Raw genomic sequence first — 19,695 nt, 5'->3', positions numbered from 1 at the left:
TTCTTCCTCATCATAAATATTTTAAAATTAATAGAACTATGGGCACAGGTCCCAGAGTTCTCCCCACAATGTCACCTCAGTCCTGACCAATTTTCCAGGAGTAGGTCGAGTTTTGCCCCTTTCAGAGTAGGACTCTCTGTACAATGCTTGAGGAAATTTGGCTGAGTGCACTTAACTAATTCCACCCCATCTAAGCCCTTAACACTAACTTACTGAGCTTTTAACTACTGCATTTCTCCAGTATTCTCTGCACTTTTGTGAGATGTGGCTCGAGATCTAACCACATTTGTTACCTAAATGCAGGGAGTAATTCACGGATGAGAGTAAAAGGATATTTCAGAGCCCTCTTCAGCTCCTCTCTGAATTTACTCTGGGTCAGAGCATAAAGGGTAGTGTTTGTACAGGAGCTCAGGTAGAAGAGCATATTCCCCGATATATCAGCGATCATAACAGGATGGTCATAACTCGGGTAAAAATGGTTGTTGGTAATCTCCATCAGTAAGTAAACACTGACCTTGGTCATCCACAACAATATAAAACTGCCCGAGACAACAAACAGCAGGATGATGGATTTCCGCCTGTTGACCATCTCTGCATCTCCTCTCTGGTGCCTGTTACTGGGAGCTCGGAGAACCCTGCGTGCCCGATTTGCCAAGACAATGTGCCTGATGGTCAGAGCATTGAACAGCAGGATCAGGAGGTAGGGGATCAATGGGTTCAGCAGGTGATGGAGCCAGAAAAATGCCACCCATCCTGGCAAGATGAAGAACTCTGGTCTGATGTCACAGCCCCAGGGTACACCACCCCATGTGCCATATGGTTGGTACTTAAAGTAAAATGGGATGTTCCTCAAAATGTTCACCAGGCAAACAGTGCTTACCACGGCTGCGGCTGTTTTCTCAGAGCAATATCTGGCTTTCAGATTGTGGCAGCAAATGGCTACAAAGCGGTCAAAGGTAAAAGTGATGGTCAACCAGACGGAGCAGTCAATAGCAGCATAGCCCAGTATGGCATTTGCACTACACACCGCTCTATAGAAGAGGAAGGAGAATGGGAAATACTCATAACAGAGTACATCGATGATGACACAGAAGAGAACGGCCAGTAGATCCGCCATTGCCATGGACATTAGGTAGATGGATATACCTTTAGTGACCCCGCACTTTCCCTGAGAGAGAACCATAATCGTCATCAAATTAGCTGTAAGATAAGTTCAGACGTTGATGAATATTAAAGAAGATGGAGCATCATTGTTACATTGTGGTACAAAGAAAGAGTTCGTCCATCATATAAAATAGCCAAAGTTAATATTAAGCATAGTCAGGCAAATCAAATTGCAGTTTTCCAGTGGTTTCAAAACTATTGAACCAATCTCATTAACTTTACCTGCATCAGGATAAAATACAGAAATGTTGGTAGAAAATACCAACAGGCTAAACCAGTGTGAGCATTTTGGATTTAGAAAAAAGTATCTTAACGTTTGCAAACACTTTTCATCACCTCCAAACTTCCGAAAGTGCTTCAAAATCCAACAACGTTTTGAAATGTATTCCTTCCTTGTTCTAAGTTCAGGTCATTCTGCTATAACACAGTGCAAATTAACAATAACACAATTGATGAATAGTGGATGTTGTTTGGATCACGCGAGTTTCTACTAAATGGGTATAGTGATTTTCCAACAGCGATCTTCTATAGTACAATTTTCTATAGCACGAGACCACAGAGGAGCACAACGTCGTGTAATAGCAGACCTTCCTACTTCTGCTAATCTCAGTGTGTGTCTTGGGTACAGCTGATTATCAGGAAAAACCCAACTGGTTCATTTATGCCTTTTAGGGATGGAAACCTGTCACCTTTACCCAGTCTGGTCCACATGTGACTACAGATCCACAGCAATGTGGTTGACTCTTAACTGCCCTTTGAAAAATTTGGAACGGAAAATAAATGGCACCGAGCTAGCGACAATGAATTAAATATATCCAGATTTCCTTTTGAGAGGCACATCCCTTAAGGAAGTGAACACTGGTCTCTTCCCCCACCCACAGCATGCGGAAGGGAATAGGATGCCATATGTGCAGGAAGGATCTGACTGGACCCACTATTCCAAGTTGTACAAAAGTTATGTCTGGGGCTTAGTTTTTTTTCTAAGTTCTGGTGAAAGTGATTTCCATCAAATGACTTCCACAGTCTGCACAGGGGACTGTTCAAATAGGAAAGACCCTCTCTTCTCCCATCAGATGAACACTGCCTGAGGGGATCTAAAACCACCTTCACAAAGGGCCGAGTGAGGAGAGGCAGATAGAGTTGAATTTAGATAAATGTCTATGAGGTACTTCATTTTGGAAAGGCAAACCAGGGCAGGACTTATACACTTAATGGTAAGGTCCTGGGGAGTGTTGCTGAACAAAAAGACTTTGGAGTGCAGGTTCATAGTTTTTCGAAAGTTGAGTCACAGGTAGATAGGATAGTGAAGAAGGCGTTTGGTATGCTTTCCTTTATTGGTCAGGGTATTGAGTACAGGAGTTGGGAGGTCATGTTGCAACTGTATAGGACATTGGCTAGGCCACTTTTGGAATATTGTGTGAAATTCTGGTCTCCCTGCTACATGAAGGGTGATGCAAAACTTGAAAGGGTTCCGAAAACATTTATAAGGATGTTGCCAGGTTTGGAGGGTTTGAGCTCTCGGGAGAGGCTAGATAGGCTGGGGTTGGTTTCTCTGGAGCGTCGGGTGCTGAGGGGTGATATTACAATGATTTATAAAACCATGAGGGGGATGGATCAGGTAAATAGAGAAGGTCTTTTCCCTGGAATGAGGGAGTCCAGAACTGGAGGGCATAGGCTTAGGGTGAGAGGGGAAAGATATAAAAGGGACATAAGGGGCAACATTTTCACACAGAGGGTGGTGCGTGAATGGAATGAGCTGCCAGAGGAAGTGGTGGAGGCTGGTACAATTACAATATTTAAATGCATCTGGATTGGTTTCAAGGAATTTGGATCCAATGCTGGCAAATATGACCAGATTTACAGGTATTAAGATTATCTGGTTGGATGGACAAGTTGGACTGAAGAGTCTGTTTCCCTGCTGTATATCTCAAAGACTCTATGGCTCTGTAAGGTTTTTTTTTAATCCTTGGAACCATTCTGTTCACTCTCCAGCACCCCATCTGGAGCATGACATAGACAACTAACAAAACATATTTACAAGGATGTTATCCCGATTGAAGGGTTTGAGTTATAAGGAGAGTTTGGTTAGGCTGGGACTTTTCTCCCTGGAGCATCAGAGGCTGAGGGGTGACCTTATTGAGGTTTATAAAATCATGAAGGACATGGATAGGATAAATAGACAAGGTCCTTGCCCCAGTTTGGGGAATTCAATACAAGGGGGCATAAGTTTCAGGTGAGAGGGGAAAGATAGAAAAGGGACTAGAGAGGCAACTTTTTCACACAGAGGTTGGCTCGAACTGAAAGAGTAAGTGATGGAGGTGGTTACAATTACAACATTTTAAAAACGTTTGCACAGCTACATGAACAAGACAGGTTCAGAAGGATATGGGACAAATGTAGGCAAATGGGACTAGTTTAGCTTAGGAAACCTGGCCAGCACAGACGGGTTGGGCTGAAGGGTCTGTGAAACTCTATAACAATATATCATTCATCAAATATCTTACCCAGGAACACAGGTAGAAATACACTCATTTAATGAAGGAGAAGGATCAGCTCACCTGGAACACAGAGAACGGTGAGGAAATGAAAGAAAATATTTAGGATCTGCAGTATTATTGGTCCTTGCATTGTTCACGATAAGCAATCCTATTCACCAAATCTACAGTTCAGATTCCCAAGTTAAAAAGGCCACCTTACTTATACAGCCAGGTAAACCCCTTGTGGCACAGTCACTGTCAGTCCAGTACATTGGACACCGCACTAAGACTGCCTTATCATTTTGGGAATTCCCTCAGCTCTGGTTTTTTTTATTACATTGAAATGGAACTGTTTCTGAAGTGAATTCCCAAAGGACTCTCATTAACTCTCCGATGTGTTTGTTTCTCAATCTGATTCTTTCAGCACTGGCTTTCACCGGTTTTTTTAAAAAAAAACACTCTTTCTATTTTTACTTCACATGTCAAGCACTGGGTACGCTATTGTCAATGGAATAGACGACACCCAGACTTGTGAGCCAAAGAGAGAGGGAGCTCCCAAATAAATCTGATGTGTTAAACAGAAGGCTGTGGTGTAGTGATACTGTCACTGGACTGGGATCCCCAGTTCCGAGGAAGTATCACTCAACCCAAAATGTTACCTCTGATTTCTTTCCACAGACACTGCCACACCTGCCGAGCTTTTCTAGCAATTTCTGTTTTCTGTTAGAATCCCCAGCTGTTGTTCAAATCCCACCATGAAATGTGGTGAAATATGTGTTCATTTTTTAAAAAAAAAAACATTTGAAATAAAATATCTCTTCCAATTGATTGTGATTTAAGAACCCACCTGGTTCACTGCTACCCCCTAGTGACAGTTACCCCTTAACTAGTCTGGCTGACATGTGGTTCCACCAGCGATGTCATTGACTCTTAACTGTCCTCTGGGCAATTGGGGATTAGATTAGATTCCCTACAGAGTGGAAACAGGCCCTTCGGCCCAACATGTCCACACCGACCCTCCAAAGAGCAACCCACCCAGACCCATTTCCCTCTGACGAATGCACCTAACACTATGGGCAATTTAGCATGGCCAATTCACCTGACCTGCATATCTTTGGACTGTGGGAGGAAAGCGGAGCATCCGGAGGAAGCCCACGCAGACACGGGGAGAATGTGCAAACTCCACACAGAAAGTTGCCCAAGGCTGGAATCGAACCTGGGACCCTGGTGCTGTGAGACAGCAATATTTGGAGGTGATAAAGCCGCTGCTCCCCTTAATTGAAGGATCAACAACGAGGGGGCGGGGGGGGGGGCGGGGGGGGGGGGCATCATTTTAAAGTGAAAGACAGGAGGTTTTGAGGGGTTTTGGTGTAAAGGAATATCACCCAGAGAGTGGTAGGGATCTGGAATGTACTGCATGAGGGGGGGGAATTGAGGCAGGAAACCTCACAACATTTCCAAAGGACTTGGATCAGCACTTGAGGGGTCATAATATTCAAGGTTTTTGGCCGAGCACTGCAAAGTGGGTCTACCATAGATCAGGAGCTTTTTTTAATCAGTGTGTACACTATAGACTGCAGGGCCTTTATTGTACTGTTTGTGAGCAGTTGTGCAACTATGGTGCAAAAGGAAAGGGGACAGCTTTAGATACGCACTCATTTACACACAGTTAAATATCACCCAACACCACGTTATAGTCCAACAGGTTTATTTGGAAGCACTAGCTTTCGGAGCGCTGCTCCTTCATCAGGTGGATGTCAAGCATAAGAGCACACGACACAGAGTTTATAGTGAAAGATTACAATGTCATGCAACTGAAATGATACATTGAACAAACCTGGATTGTTGTTAAGTCTTTTATCTTTTGGGTTGCAGGTTTTGGTTCATTAATATGCAAATCCCAGAACTTCTGTTAAGTCACCTTCTCGAGATAACTTAAGGTTTTATAACAAAAGGTGACACCTCAGCTCAGACAATGCATTAAAATGTGTGAGGCTAGAGTCTGTCTATATCCCAGTCTTGAGTCAGACTGGTTCTATTTCCAAAATGGAATTTACAAAATATTACATGGATTGATTGCCTGTAGATTGTGCATTTTTGAGCTATATATAATTCTGTAAATACAATTTCACCCCATTGACTGATATATGTGTCTGCGTGCCGAGAGAGAGAGAGAGAGAGAGTGAGAGTGTGCATGTGAGTGTGTGTGTGTCAGTTTGAGTGCACATGAGACAGTGTGCGTTTGCATCTGTGAAAGCTTGGTAAAGTAAATGTGTGCGAGTGATGGATTATATGCCCGTGAAAGGGTGTGTGCATGGGTGTGAGTGTAAGAGGAGGGTGTATGTGTGTGTGTGCGTATGAGAGAGAGCTTGTGTAAGACAGAGGATCTGCGTGAGTGTGTGAGCATGTAAGAGTGTGTGTGTATGTATGCCTCTATGTGTGTGTATGTGTGAGAGTGTATAGTGTAATGGGGTCACCTGTAGTGTGACATAAACGCAAGGTCCCAGTTGAGGCCATCGTCATGGGTACTGAACTTAGCTAGCAGGGTCTGTTCACCCAATTTGTTCACTATATCATTTCAGTTGCATGACACTGTAATCTTTTGTGATGAATTCTATGTCATTTTCTTCTTATGCTCTGCAACCATCTGATGAAGGATCAGTGCTCTGAAAGTTTGTGCTTGTAAATAAACCTATTGATCTTTAACCTGGTGTTGAGTGATTTTTAACTTTGTCCACCCCAGTCCAACACTGGCTCCTCCACATCACAATTACACACAGTCACTTATTTCCACACACACTCACACATTCGGTTATACACAAAGACCTTTTCATACACACACACACATACATGCACATTCATTCGCACACACAAAATCATTCATACACGCGCACACACACTCTCTCACACATGCATACACACACGCGCTCACATATAGGTACGCATACTCACATACACACTTACACACACATGCACACACACACACACTTTCACACGCGCACACAAACACACAAAGAGGGAAAATGGTAGCCATGGTCTGTCTAAAGGGAGGTGCCAGAACACACTGCATATTTGATCTACACGACGGTCTTGTTCAAACACTGACAGAGGAGAACTTCTCTCTAAGGCACCTTGACCCAGTTTGCAGTGCATTTCTGCCTTTAAATATTTCTTAACACCCATCATGTGTGACACTCCAAGGTCTAGCTCAAGGATGGGATAATCGAGGTAGATCTTCCAGGCAGTCGATATATGCATTGCTCAAAATTTGCATTCTCGGTTCTTGTCGTTTTTTTTTGAAAAACTCATGCTGGAGGTAACAAGTCAATATGTCCTTCAGTGATTTGGTTTAATGGTCTGTCATCACGGCAACATGAGGGTGAAACACCACAACTGTTGGAAATCAGATTCTAATCAAGATTGCATCACCTCAGATACTAACTCTGTTGTTGTCTACACTGATGCTCCAAATCTGCTGAGCATTCCTAACGTTGGCTGAATTTAGTACAGAGGTACTGTGTCTGTTACTTTGAATTTTTCAAGGTGATGGCATGTTAGGGAGGGGATGACACAAAAGAAAGCAGGCAGCAAACTCTGCAGCTTTCTTTAATAGAGATAAACATCTCTGCAACCTAATCTGTTTCTATAAGGTATTATTCCTCATCGTGTTGACTTGCAGCCATTATTCTTTATGTTTCGTGTGTGTATGTGAGTGAGTGAGTGTAAATGCTGTGTCTGTGAGTGTGTGTGCGTGTGAGAGTATGCGTGTGTATACGTGTGTGTGTGGGTATATGTGTATGAATGTGTGTGAGTGGGTATATGTGTATGAATGTGTCTATGTGTATGAGTGAGTGAGCAAGTGACTGTGTGCATGTGTGTATGTGTATATGAGTGAGTGTCTGTGTGTGGATGTAGGTTTGCTCGCTGAGCTGGAAGGTTTGGTTTCAGACGTTGTGTCACCATACGAAGTGACATCATCAGTGAGCCTCCAGTGAAGCACAGGTGGTATGGCCCACTTTTTATTTATGTTTTTATGTTTCCTTGGGTTGGTGATGTCATTTCCTGATCTGTTTCTCAGGGCGGGGGGGGGGGGGGGGTGAGAGAATGAGTGTGTATTTGTGTATGTATGTATGTGAGTGTGAATGTGTGAGTGAGCCTGTGTTTTTTGTGTGAGAGTGTGTGGGAGAGAGTGTGTGTATCTGAGTGTGAGACTGAGTGTGCGTGTGCGAGTGAGTGTATGTCTGTGTGTATGTGTGTGTGCATCTGTGTGTATCTGTGTGTGTGAGAGAGAGTGTGTTTGTGAGTTTTTATGTGAATGTGTGTGTCTATATATTGAAACACAAATTCACAGTATACAAACCAGTTACACACAAAATCACCGTGTTCCTTTCTGACTGATAGAATAGCAATAAGGCAGTTGTTTCAGCTCCACTGTGACCCCTTGAGCACAGTGTCTGGTGATGGTGTGATTCAAGTCATTCCAAAAGTTTATGGGTCCTGCTATGTGTCACAGAACATGACATCTTTGTGCCTAACTGTAATATAACAAGATTAGAAGGGAGAGGCAAAGAAAATACAAGTTAGAAAAGGTAGACAGATCAATCTCTGATTTCTGTGACATGTAGATGGTGGGACATTGGCACCATTACATTGAGTGATGGTGGTAGCCCTGATGTTGGTCAGACAGTGGATTGTGTAACAGTAGCTTTTATTTTTTGGATCATAGAGTCATACAGCATGGAAACAGACCTTCGGCTCAACCAGTCCATGCCGACCATAGTCCCAAGCTAAACTAGTCCCCCCTGCCTGGTCCTGGTCCATCTCCCTCCAACCCTTTGCTGTTCATGTCCTTATCCAAATGTCTTTTAAATGTTGTAACTGTCCCCACCCCCCCCCCCCCCCCCCCCCCCACCCCCACCACCCCCACTTCCTCAGGAAGCTCATTCCACACATGAACTTTGCATCTTATGTCTTTTTTTAAATCTCTCTCCTCTCACCTTAAAGATTATCACCCGTAGTTTTGAAATTCCCCTCCTTTGGGAAAAGACAATGATCATGAACTCGGTCTATTTTATAAACATCTATCAGGTCACCTCCCAACCTCCTGCACTCCAATGAAACAAGTCCCAGCCTTTCTTTATAACTCAAACCTTCTGAACCTGGCAACATCCTGGTAAATCTCTTCTGAACCCTCTCCAGCTTAATAATATCCTTCCTATAACTGAGTCTAAAAATGGAAAAGGTTACCACTTCAAACTGAGGGACAGTGGAGAAACAGATTGCAGTTAAGAAAATGAATGATCTGCGGGAATTTGTTGTAAATTGGACTTATTCAAGCAGTAGGATACAATGCTGGATGCTTCTGTTGGAATCATAGAATCATAGAATCCCGACAGTGTGGAAACAGGCCATTTGGCCCAACAAGTCAACACCGACTCTCCAAAGAGTTACCCACCCTGACCCACTCCCCTTCTACACTACACTAACCCCTAACTAATGTGGCCCCTGAACACAATGGGCAACGTAGCATGGCCGATTCACCCTAACCTGCACATCCCTGGGCACTGTGGGACAATTTCCCATGGCCAATCCACCCTAACCTGCACATCCCTGGACACTAAGGGACAATTTCCCATGGCCAACCCACCCTAACCTGCACATCCCTGGGCACTATGGGACAATTTAGCACGGCCAATCCACCCTAACCTGCACATCCCTGGACACTATGGGACAATTTAGCATGTCCAATCCACCCTAACCTGCACATCCCTGGACACTATGGGACAATTTAGCATGTCCAATCCACCCTTACCTGCACATCCCTGGACACTATGGGACAATTTCCCATGGCCAATCCACCCTAACCTGCACATCCCTAGACTCTATGGGACAATTTAGCACGGCCAATCCACCCTGACCTGCACATCCCTGGACACTTTCGGATAAGTTAGCATGAAAATGTGTTGCTGGAAAAGCGCAGCAGGTCAGGCAGCATCCAGGGAACAGGAGAATCGACGTTTCGGGCATAAGCCCTTCTCCGATAAGTTAGCATGGCCAATCCACCCTAACCTGAACATCCCTGGACACTATGGGACCATTTCCCCTGGACAATCCACCCTAACCTGCACATCCCAGGACACTATGGGACAATTTAGCGTGGCCAATCCACCCTAACTGACACAACCCTCAACACTAAGGGCAAATTAGCATGGTCAATTCACCCAACCTGTACATCTTTGGATTTGGTCAGTATGAGTCCAGGGGCTAGTTTGCTCAGTGACAGCCTTTTGATTGGTTTTTCAACCACAGCTGCTTGTGTGTGTTCAAGAGGACTCAGCATAGTAACAACCGCCTGATTGGTTCCTGGGAAATCGGCGACAGTTTTATGTTTGGACAATGAAGCATGTCCAGCCAGTGCAGGAGAAACCATCTCACTCCTTTCTGTGAGTAAAAGGGAGTAAAAGGAGATCCCAAGCAACAAGTTATTCTTCCACCCCCATAAAAACTCTAATTGAAAAGGAAAATGGGTAAATCAAAATTACTTCAGGTACTCTGAAAGGATGAGTTTGCTTTTAAAATGTCATGCTGTGGTGTATTCACACCTTGTATCATCCTCAAACAGTTGAAAGGAATCAGAAGAAGACTGAAGGAGAGCATTGAAATGACACCCGGACTGGTGCCAGGGCTCTGCTTTACTGGTAATTACTTGTCTTATTTCTGTCTTATCTTCTCGCCTTGTGCATCTGCTTCTATGTGCATGGAATTTTTATTGGAACGTGTAGAATTGGTGTTAAAGAGAATTAAAGGTTAATAATTCTTGCTTCTTTTCAACCAGCAGTCAAGAACAATCTATTTACAATAAATAAACGTCTGGGTTTGGTAGTCTGCTAAATCAGGGACTTTGGATAGTTTGATTATGTATTTTTATATTTGTGCTGACACCAGTGTGGTACTGGATTCCTAATTCCCAATTAGTGGTCAGCCCTCTAGTCTTCCAGGACAATGATGACTTTACCGCTTTACCTCAGAGAGTCACAACAGTTGATTCAAGATGCTTGCAGGTCAGGTGAACGGGTGAATGGCCTTTGTGCTGTGTCCTTTCAAACTGCAGTTTCCGGCTTCTGGCAAAGAGAGAGAGTGGTGCTGGAAACACACAGCAGTAGTTCAGGTAGCATCCGAGAAGCAGGAAAATCAACATTTCGGGCAAAAGCCCTTCATCAGGAATTCCTGAAGGGCTTTTGCCCGAAACGTCGATTTGCATGCTCCTCGGATGCTACCTGAACTGCTGTGCTTTTCCAGCACCACACTAATCCAGAATCTGGATTCCAGCATCTGCAGTCATTGTTTTTAGTAAAGAGAGAGAGAGAGATTCTGCCTTTCTTATTACCTGCAGTACAGGGTTGATGAGGAATTTTGTCCACTGAGACTCACACAGTACACACTTTCACCCACTGGCACACAATGAATTGTGTTGAAACTATCTGTTAGTATCTGCTTCCGTGTACTCTTTAAGGGCGACATCACAAACATTGTACTAAATGGTGTGGTGGCTCAGTAGTTAGCACTGCGGTCTCATGGCATTAGGAACATTGGTTCAATTCCACCCATGTCTGTGTGAGATTTGCAAACTCTCCTTCTGTCTGTGTGGGCTTCCTCTGGGTCCTCCAGTTTTCGCTCACAAGCCAAAGGTGTATGGGTTAGGGTGGATTGGCCATGTTAAATTATCTGATATTACCCAGGGATGTGCAGATTAGGGTGGACTGGCCATGGGAAAGTGTCCCATAGTATCCAGGGATGTGCAGGTTAGGGTGGATTGGCTATGGGAAATTGTTCCATAGTGTGCAGGTTATGGTGGTTTGGCAATGGAAAATTGTCCCATAGTGTCCAGTTATGTGCAGGTTAGGGTGGATTGGCCATGGGAAATTGTCCCATAGTACCCAGGGATGTGCAGGTTAGGGTGGATTGGCAATGGAAAATTGTCCCATAGTGCCCAGGGATGTGCAGGTTAGGGTGGATTGGCCATGGGAAATTGTCCCATAGTGCCCAGGGATGTGCAGGTTAGGGTGGATTGGTCATGGGAAATTGTCCCATAGTGCCCAGGGATGTGCAGGTTAGGGTGGATTGGTCATGGGAAATTGTCCCATAGTGCCCAGAGATGTGCAGGTTAGGGTGGGCTGGCCATGGGAAATTGTCCCATAGTGTCCAGGGATGTGCAGGTTAGGGTGGGTTGGCCATGGGAAATTATCCCATAATACCCAGGGATGTGCAGATTAGGGTGGATTGGCCATGGGAATTTGTCCCATAGTGCCCAGGGATGTGCAGGTTAGGGTGGATAGGTCATGGGAAATTGTCCCATAGTGTCCAGGGATGTGCAGGTTAGGGTGGATTGACCATGGGAAATTGTCCCTTAGTGCCCAGGGATGTGCAGGTTAGGGTGGATTGGCCATCCTAAATTGTCCCATAGTGCCCAGGGATGTGCAGGTTAGGGTGGATTGGCCATAGGAAATTGTCCCATAGTGCCCAGGGATGTGCAGGTTAGGGTGGATTGGCCATGCAAAATTGCCCATAGTGCCCAGGGATGTGCAGGTTAGGGTGGATAGGTCATGGGAAATTGTCCCATAATGCCCAGGGATGTGCAGGTTAAGGTGGATTGGCCATGGGAAATTTTCCCATAGTGCCCAGGAATGTGCAGGTTAGGGTGGATTGGCCATGGGAAATTGACCCATCGTGTCCAGGGATGTGCATTTTAGGGTGGGTTGGCCATGGGAAATCGTCTGATAGGCTCCAGGGATGTGCAGGCTAGGTGCAATAGTCAGGAGTAAACGTAGGATAACAGGGCAGGGGAATGGGTCTGGGTGGGTTGCTCTTCGGAGGGTCGGTGTGGACTTGTTGAGCTGAAGGACCTGTTTCCACTCTGTAGACAATCTATGGTGTGGATGCCCGTTGAGCTGTTAATGGTGGCAAGAGAGAAAAAGAGATGTGAATTAGGTGTAATTTAAGGTGCAATAGGGAGAGAGTGGTTCTTTACCACTCAGAGAGCATAAGCAAGACCATAAGCAAGTCAAGGTTGTGAGGTGGGATGTGAGGGAGCGATAAATAGAGAACCAGCATCATGCAGGGGGCATGTCTTGGTGCTTGCTTGAAAGTTTCTACACATCGACAGGACGCACCCGTGAGTATTTGAGTACAGGAGCAGGGATAGAGTCACAGAGACAGCCCCTTTCATCTTTAACTGGTCCACACTGACCAAAATGTCCGTCCATCCTAACCCCCCATTTCCCCGCACTTGGCCCATATCCTTTTAATCCTTTCCTACCCATGTATTTGTCCAAATACCTTTCAAATGTTGTTGATGTACCCGCCTCAACCACTTCCTCTGACAGCTCATTCCATATGCGTACCACCCTCTGTGTAAAAAAAGTTGTCCCTCAGGTTCCCTATTATTCTTTCCCCTCTGACCTTAAACTGATGCCCTCTAGTCCTCGATTCCCCAACCTGGGGAAAAGACTGAGTACATTCACCCTATCCATGCCTCTCATGATCTTATACACTTCGGTAAGGTCCCCCCACATGAAGGTCTTTTGCCCGAAACGTCGATTTTACTGCTCCTCGGATGCTGTGCTTTTCCAGCATCACTCTAATCGAGACTCAGGTTTCCAGCATCAGCAATCATTGTTTTTACCTAAGGTCCCCCCCCTCAGTCTCCTACTGTTGAAAGAAAAAAGATCCTAGCTTGTCTAACCTCTCCCTAAACTCAGACCATTGAATCCTGGCAACATCCTTGTCAATTTATCGCTACAATCGTGCAGTGTCTCCGTGAGACCACGCATTCAGTATTGGGATCTCTGCATCTGAAGAAAGATGCTCTGGTGATGGAGAGAGTGCAGTGAAGATTTCCCAGGCTGATTCCTGGGATGACAGGACTGATGCATGGAGAAGGTTCGGTCAGTTTGGATTATATTCACCGGAAGAATGGAGACCGGGGAATCTTGTACGAAACAAAAAAGTTCAAACACCAGACACGGTAGACGCAAGAAGGATGTTCCAAATGACGGGGGAGACCAGAATCGAGGAGTCACAGTTAAAGATATGGGGTAGGCCCTTTAGGACTGTGATGAGGAGAAATGTCTTCACCCAGAGAGTGGGGGGGGGGGGGGGCGGGGGGGGGTCCCTGTGGAATTCTCGCCCACAGAAACTAGTTGAGGCCAAAATATTGAATGTTTTCAAGGTGTTAGATATAATTCTCAGAGCTCAAAGGGCCAATAAACATGGGGAGAAAGTGGGAACAGGGGACTGATTTATATGATCAGCCAAGGTCACACTGAACATGTAGCAGGCTTGAAGGGCCGAATGGCCTACTGCTTTTCCTATTATCTATCTTTCTATAAGTAATGCAGATGGAACGTAGCTTTCAATATGACAGTTTTGATCCGGAAACAAACTGTATGGAGTGGCCACTGTGGTTGAGGTGATTTGACGGGGCATGCAAATGAACAACAACAACAATGTACACTTGTGGAGTAACTTTCAGTAACATGAAACAACTTCACTGGAGCGTGATAAAACAAAGGCTGTCACTGAGCCACAAGTGGAAATGTTAGGAGAGTGGTCACGGAGTTTGAACGAGAGAAGAGGGGGAGGGGAGTGGAAGATATTCCAGAGCTTCCATCCCCCACCGACCCTCAGTAACAGCAGTGTGTACCATCCCCTCCCTCCCCCCACTGATGCTCAGTAACAGCAGTGTGTACCATCCCCTCCCTCCCCCCACTGACGCTCAGTAACAGCAGTGTGTACCATCCCCTCCCTCCCCCCACTGATGCTCAGTAACAGCAGTGTGTACCATCCCCTCCCTCACCCCACCGACGCTCAGTAACAGCAGTGTGTACCATCCCCTCTCTCCCCCCACCGATGCTCAGTAACAGCAGTGTGTACCATCCCCTCCCTCCCCCCACTGATGCTCAGTAACAGCAGTGTGTACCATCCCCTCCTTCCCCCCACTGATGCTCAGTAACAGCAGTGTGTACCATCCCCTCCCTCACCCCACCGACGCTCAGTAACAGCAGTGTGTACCATCCCCTCTCTCCCCCCACCGATGCTCAGTAACAGCAGTGTGTACCATCCCCTCCCTCCCCCCACCTTGTCACAAAGTATGAAAATATGACTTTCCATCTGGCAGAGAGACTGAAATTTTGACTTTTCGTGCAATCTAACAGTAGGAAGTTCCTTGGCTCACAGGAAGGTCAGTGTGGTACTTTTTACAAAATAAGAATTCAACATTGCACCAAGAAAGCAGATACATCTATCCACGCTGACAATCAGGACGAGGAATTCAAGAAACATTCAAGACAGTCACTGCAGTGTTAACATTTCTCAATAGTGTTTGGAATGGAAAGGGAACCCAGTTAGGCTTCAGTTTGATAAACCCATGGTGACACTTGATCTGTGTAAGTTCATCACTGTGTAAGGGACCGCTCCTCAGGAAGATGGTATTGGCCTTTGGAGAATGTACAGTGTGGATTCAGCTGAATGATAGGAGGAGGTAAAGGATGGGATTATGTGTGTGGAAAGGGGGAAACAGGAACGGGTGTGTGGGTGGGGCAAATAGTCCTAAAATGTGAGCCAAGTGCAAGGAAGGACTGATATCATAAAGTACCTCAATCATTCAGGCAGAGTAGGGATCTGGAAACCTTCCCCCCAATCACTAACCATGCTGGGAATGAATTGCATCATGCATTGTTAGCACAGACACAATTCTCTTGCACAAACAGACAAAGGGTGAATGAGGAAAATTGGGCTGCACCATCTGACTGAATGACATGCCACACCAGTGGGCTTCAGAATTCACCCTTTCTGGGTCTCTGAAAGTGGGGTTCAATTGTCCCTTTCAACAGTGGGTTTTCAGGGAGAGCAGAGGAGAGGTGAGGGAGAGCTGTCAGCTACTCAGTTATCTTGGTTTAGTTCCCTGCACAGAAAGGACAGATGGAGAGAGAGAGAGAGAGATAGGAGCACACTCTATGTAGTCTGTTGCCCATCCTCAGGGATGATGAACAATAAATGCTGTCCCAGATAGTGACACCAATATCCTGTGACTGAGTAAAACATAAAAGTAGATGGGTAGGGTGGCAGAGTTGGAGGAACAAGTCTGCAAAGGCCAGAAGTGGCCAAGAACATTACAGCATCGTGAGGCTGGAAGAAATTGCAGCGAGAGGCAGAAATGAAGGGGCTAAAGAAATTAGGAGATTGGGCAGTAACATTTTTGATTCTATGGGGCAGTCATCATCTCAACAGCACATCGAGTCTACACTGGTCAAAAGCAATCACCGAACTATTCTAATGCCATTTTCTAGCACTTGGTCCATATCCTGGAACATCTCGCCATTGTAAGTGCACATCTACAATGTTCAAAGGGTCTCTGCCTCTCCCACTGTCACAGGCAGTGAGTTCCACTTTCCCTCCACCTTCTATGTGAGAGCATTTCCCTCACATCCCATCTGAACAACCTGCCTCAACCTCAAATCTATCTCCCTGGTTATCCATGCCTCCAATCAATGGGGAAAGCCTCTTCCTGTCTCTTCTGTCTGTGTCCCTCATACAGTTACACATCTCAACCATGTCTCCTCTCAGTTACCTCTGCTCCAAGGAAAGAAACCCACTCTGTCCAATTTCTCCACAGAACTGAAAATCTGTCCAGCCCAGACAACACGCTGGTAAATCTCCCTCTGTACCCTCTCCAGTGTAAACACACCCCTCCTATCATGTGGATTCCAGACCTGCACACAATACTCTCGCTGTGGTCTAACTGGAGTGCACTGGAAATCCAGCCCCACTATTCACCAAGTTCTCAAGAACATGAACATTTGATGAAAGCACCACATGACCCAATTGTGCACAAATATCCAATTTCCATTAAAGGAATATGCACACCTGTTTGTTTTCTCGCATTATTGAGAAAATAGCTATTTAATTGGAATCAAATTGTTATGTGTTGAGATATAATAAGATCAAGGAAACACAAATTCATACCTCCACTTCAGATGTGTTGATCCTTTTCAGATCCTTTTGATTTCTTCAAAAAGTTTGATGATGAATGAGGTTGTGGGGACACCAATTCTCAGTCTCCCGTTCACTGCTTGAAAATTTGTCAATTCTGTTTCTCTGGAAGTCATTTCCAACTGTCCCTTTTACCAGAGGGTTATCAGAGAGAGCAGAGGAACACCAGAAGGGAGTGCTGAACTACCAGGATGTCTCAGGAGAGAGAGGGACATGGATGCTCTGTCTTCACAGGCTGATCCTTACCCTTGTATTGTCCACATACTTGGTTGTAGTGACCTCCCAGGAAACAAGCAAGAGATTGTCACGGTGGTGAGCTCTCCTGAACACACAACAACTGGTGTTGAGTAAAAGCAAATCAAATTTTGTCTTGTCCTGAACACACCGTCTCTCTCTCTCTCTCACACACACACACATAGACACACATGTGCGCACACACACACCCACACTTTCTCCTACGCACACGCGCACATACACACATACGCATACACACACTTTCTCCCTCACACACACAAACACATACACTCACACATGCACTCACACGCACACTTTCTCCCTCACACATATACAAACACAAACATGCACAAATGCACACACAAACACACACACACACAAACACACACACTTTCTCCCTCACACATACACAAAGACACACACAAACACACACACATGCTTTCTCCCACACACACACAAACACATGCACACTCGCTTTCTCCCTCACACACACACATACACCTACACACACAGAAACACACAGAGTATCTCACATGCACAATTTTTCTAAGATATGATCTTGCTGTCTGAACCAGACAAGAATGTAAGTAAAACTGTCAATATGCTCAAATAATTATTTTAATATTGAACAAACTTTACTGCTATTTTCTTGATTAAAGAGCAAACTTTGTTCTATTTTTGATCGACAGGCCAACAACCCCCTCCCTATCTCTGTAACCCACACCAGCTCCTACACCCCCTCCCTACCTCTGTAATCTCCTCCAGCCCCTACACCCCCTCCCTATCTCAGTAACCCCCTCAAGTCCCTACAACCCCTCCCTAACTCTGTAACACCCTCCAGTCCCTGCACCCCCTCCCTATCTCTGTGACCTCATCCACCCCTACACCCCCTTCCTATCTCTGTAACCCCCTCCAGCCCCTACACCCCCTCCCTATCTCTGTAACCCCCTCCAGCCTCTCTACTTCTCCCTACCTCTGCAACTGCACCCAGTCTCTATAGCCCTCCCTACTTTTGTAACACCTTCCCGTCACTACACCTCCTCCCTATCTCAGTAACACCCTCCAACTTTTCCAACATCCTCCGTATCTGTTCCACCCTCAGTCCCTCAAACTGTTTGTGGAGATTCCTGAAAGATTGGATGAAAATACACCAGTCCATAGAAGTGAGAAACTTTAGAACCAAATATTTCTATGAAAATACCATTTCTTCAAAAACCATTGTGAACTTGTCTCCATAGACAATGGGAAAGACTGCAGAAGGAATTCGTCAATGAGAAACTGAAATACATGGCAGAGGCATGTGATTTCTCTTTGCATGAGTCTCCACTGAAGGACAGGTTTGCATGAATGTTGAATATTTTGAATGTTAAGCTCATGGAAAACAGTCTTCTGTGCTAAATAAGTGCTTGTTTTTTGTCTCTGTTTTCCAATAAACTTCTGTTGTCAACAAAGCCTTTGATGCCATGGTGTGGGTATGTCACAGTGACAAACCACGAGATTAACAAACCCCAAAAATTAATGATTCCAGAATCAAGGTCACTGTTTAAGGGACAGGATAAACCATTTAAGGCTGACACCAGGACAAATATCTTCAACTATAGTGTGGTGAGCCTCTGGAATTGTTTATCATATCAAACTGCTGAGGGCAAAACATGGAATGTTTTCAAGATGGAGTCAAATATAGTTCTGAAAGCTAAAGGGATCTAAGGGTATGGGGGAGAACGCAGGTACACAGGACTGAATTGGATGATCAGCCATGATCATATCAAATGGGATTGACATTAAATCATTGGGATGAATGGCCTTCTCATGCTCCTATGTTTTATGTTTCAAGATGATCTATCAAGCCAGGTATCATTCTGTCTCATGGGACAATCAGCTTGGACACTATCATGTTGTTGATTTGTTCTCGTTTTGACTAATACCCACTGTCTGTTGTACGTAGAATGAGGAATCTTACTGCTGTGTGCAATGTTTCAGTTCTTGTCACTTATAAAGTATCACAATTGGCCATTCTGTGATGTGAGATTTTCCCTCACGTGCTCAGGTACAAAAGGGTAGAAAAATCAAAGAAGGAGTCCATTCTGCCCTCTGAGCCCATTCTGTCACACCATGGCTGCTCCGTCTCTCTCCTTGCTCGACCACCATGCCTCCACATGCCTTGGCACTCTCGCCCAACCAAAACATCACCATCTGAGCGTCAACATGGGCGAGAACTGAACTGAATTCTGGGAGAAAAGGAAGGCTGGTTCCCCAAAGGGAGATTTCAGGGAAAGATCAACTTTATTTCTGATGGAGGCACTCAATGTGTCTGTTCTGGGGCCCTGTTCTGGAGTGGGAGGATCCAACTTCCACATATATTGAATACAATGAGTCCTTTATAGCTCAAATGGTAACTTTCTACAACAGTAGCAGAACAAGGGAGGTTTCCCTTGGTTTCGAGCTGAGAATTTATTCGCTGTCCACAATGTCCAGGGGAACAGTATAAACTCACACAACTCTGGGCTTCAGTCACTACACCCACAGGATCTTGGTGACTGACGTAAGGAGCAAATTCAAATAAGCTCCCCTTTCCAAAACCAATCAGAGCCAACGCTGCAATGATCAGTTTGAAAAACAGACCACTTAATTGTTCATGAAAGTCTTGGGGTGGGAAAGGGGAGAGGTTAGGATTTTTATTTTCTTCTATTTTCAAAAGGCCAGTGCAGAGGGAATGTACAACATCACAGGAATTTGCTTAATGAGTCTGCTCAGTACACTGGATGTAACA

General features: G+C 45.1%; 1 protein-coding gene across 1 annotated transcript; it reads right to left on the bottom strand.

The window, feature by feature from the left end:
- Positions 1-289: 289 nt before the first annotated feature.
- LOC148139383 (putative G protein-coupled receptor 139) lies at positions 290-1,183 on the bottom strand. Its single transcript, XM_087980910.1, has one exon. The coding sequence runs from the start codon at positions 1,181-1,183 to the stop codon at positions 290-292; it is 894 nt and encodes a 297-aa protein (XP_087837036.1).
- Between the last annotated feature and the right edge of the window lie 18,512 nt (positions 1,184-19,695).

The sequence above is a fragment of the Chiloscyllium plagiosum genome, unplaced genomic scaffold (assembly GCF_037043375.1).
Source record: "Chiloscyllium plagiosum isolate Xiang-an unplaced genomic scaffold, Cpla_swu_hap1 HiC_scaffold_38, whole genome shotgun sequence".
Taxonomy (NCBI): domain Eukaryota; kingdom Metazoa; phylum Chordata; class Chondrichthyes; order Orectolobiformes; family Hemiscylliidae; genus Chiloscyllium; species Chiloscyllium plagiosum.
This window is presented reverse-complemented; position numbering and strand designations above follow the sequence as displayed.

Bases quoted from the DNA above. Each gene is read 5' to 3' on its own strand.
- LOC148139383 (XM_087980910.1), bottom strand. From the start codon at position 1,183: ATGGTTCTCTCTCAGGGAAAGTGCGGGGTCACTAAAGGTATATCCATC.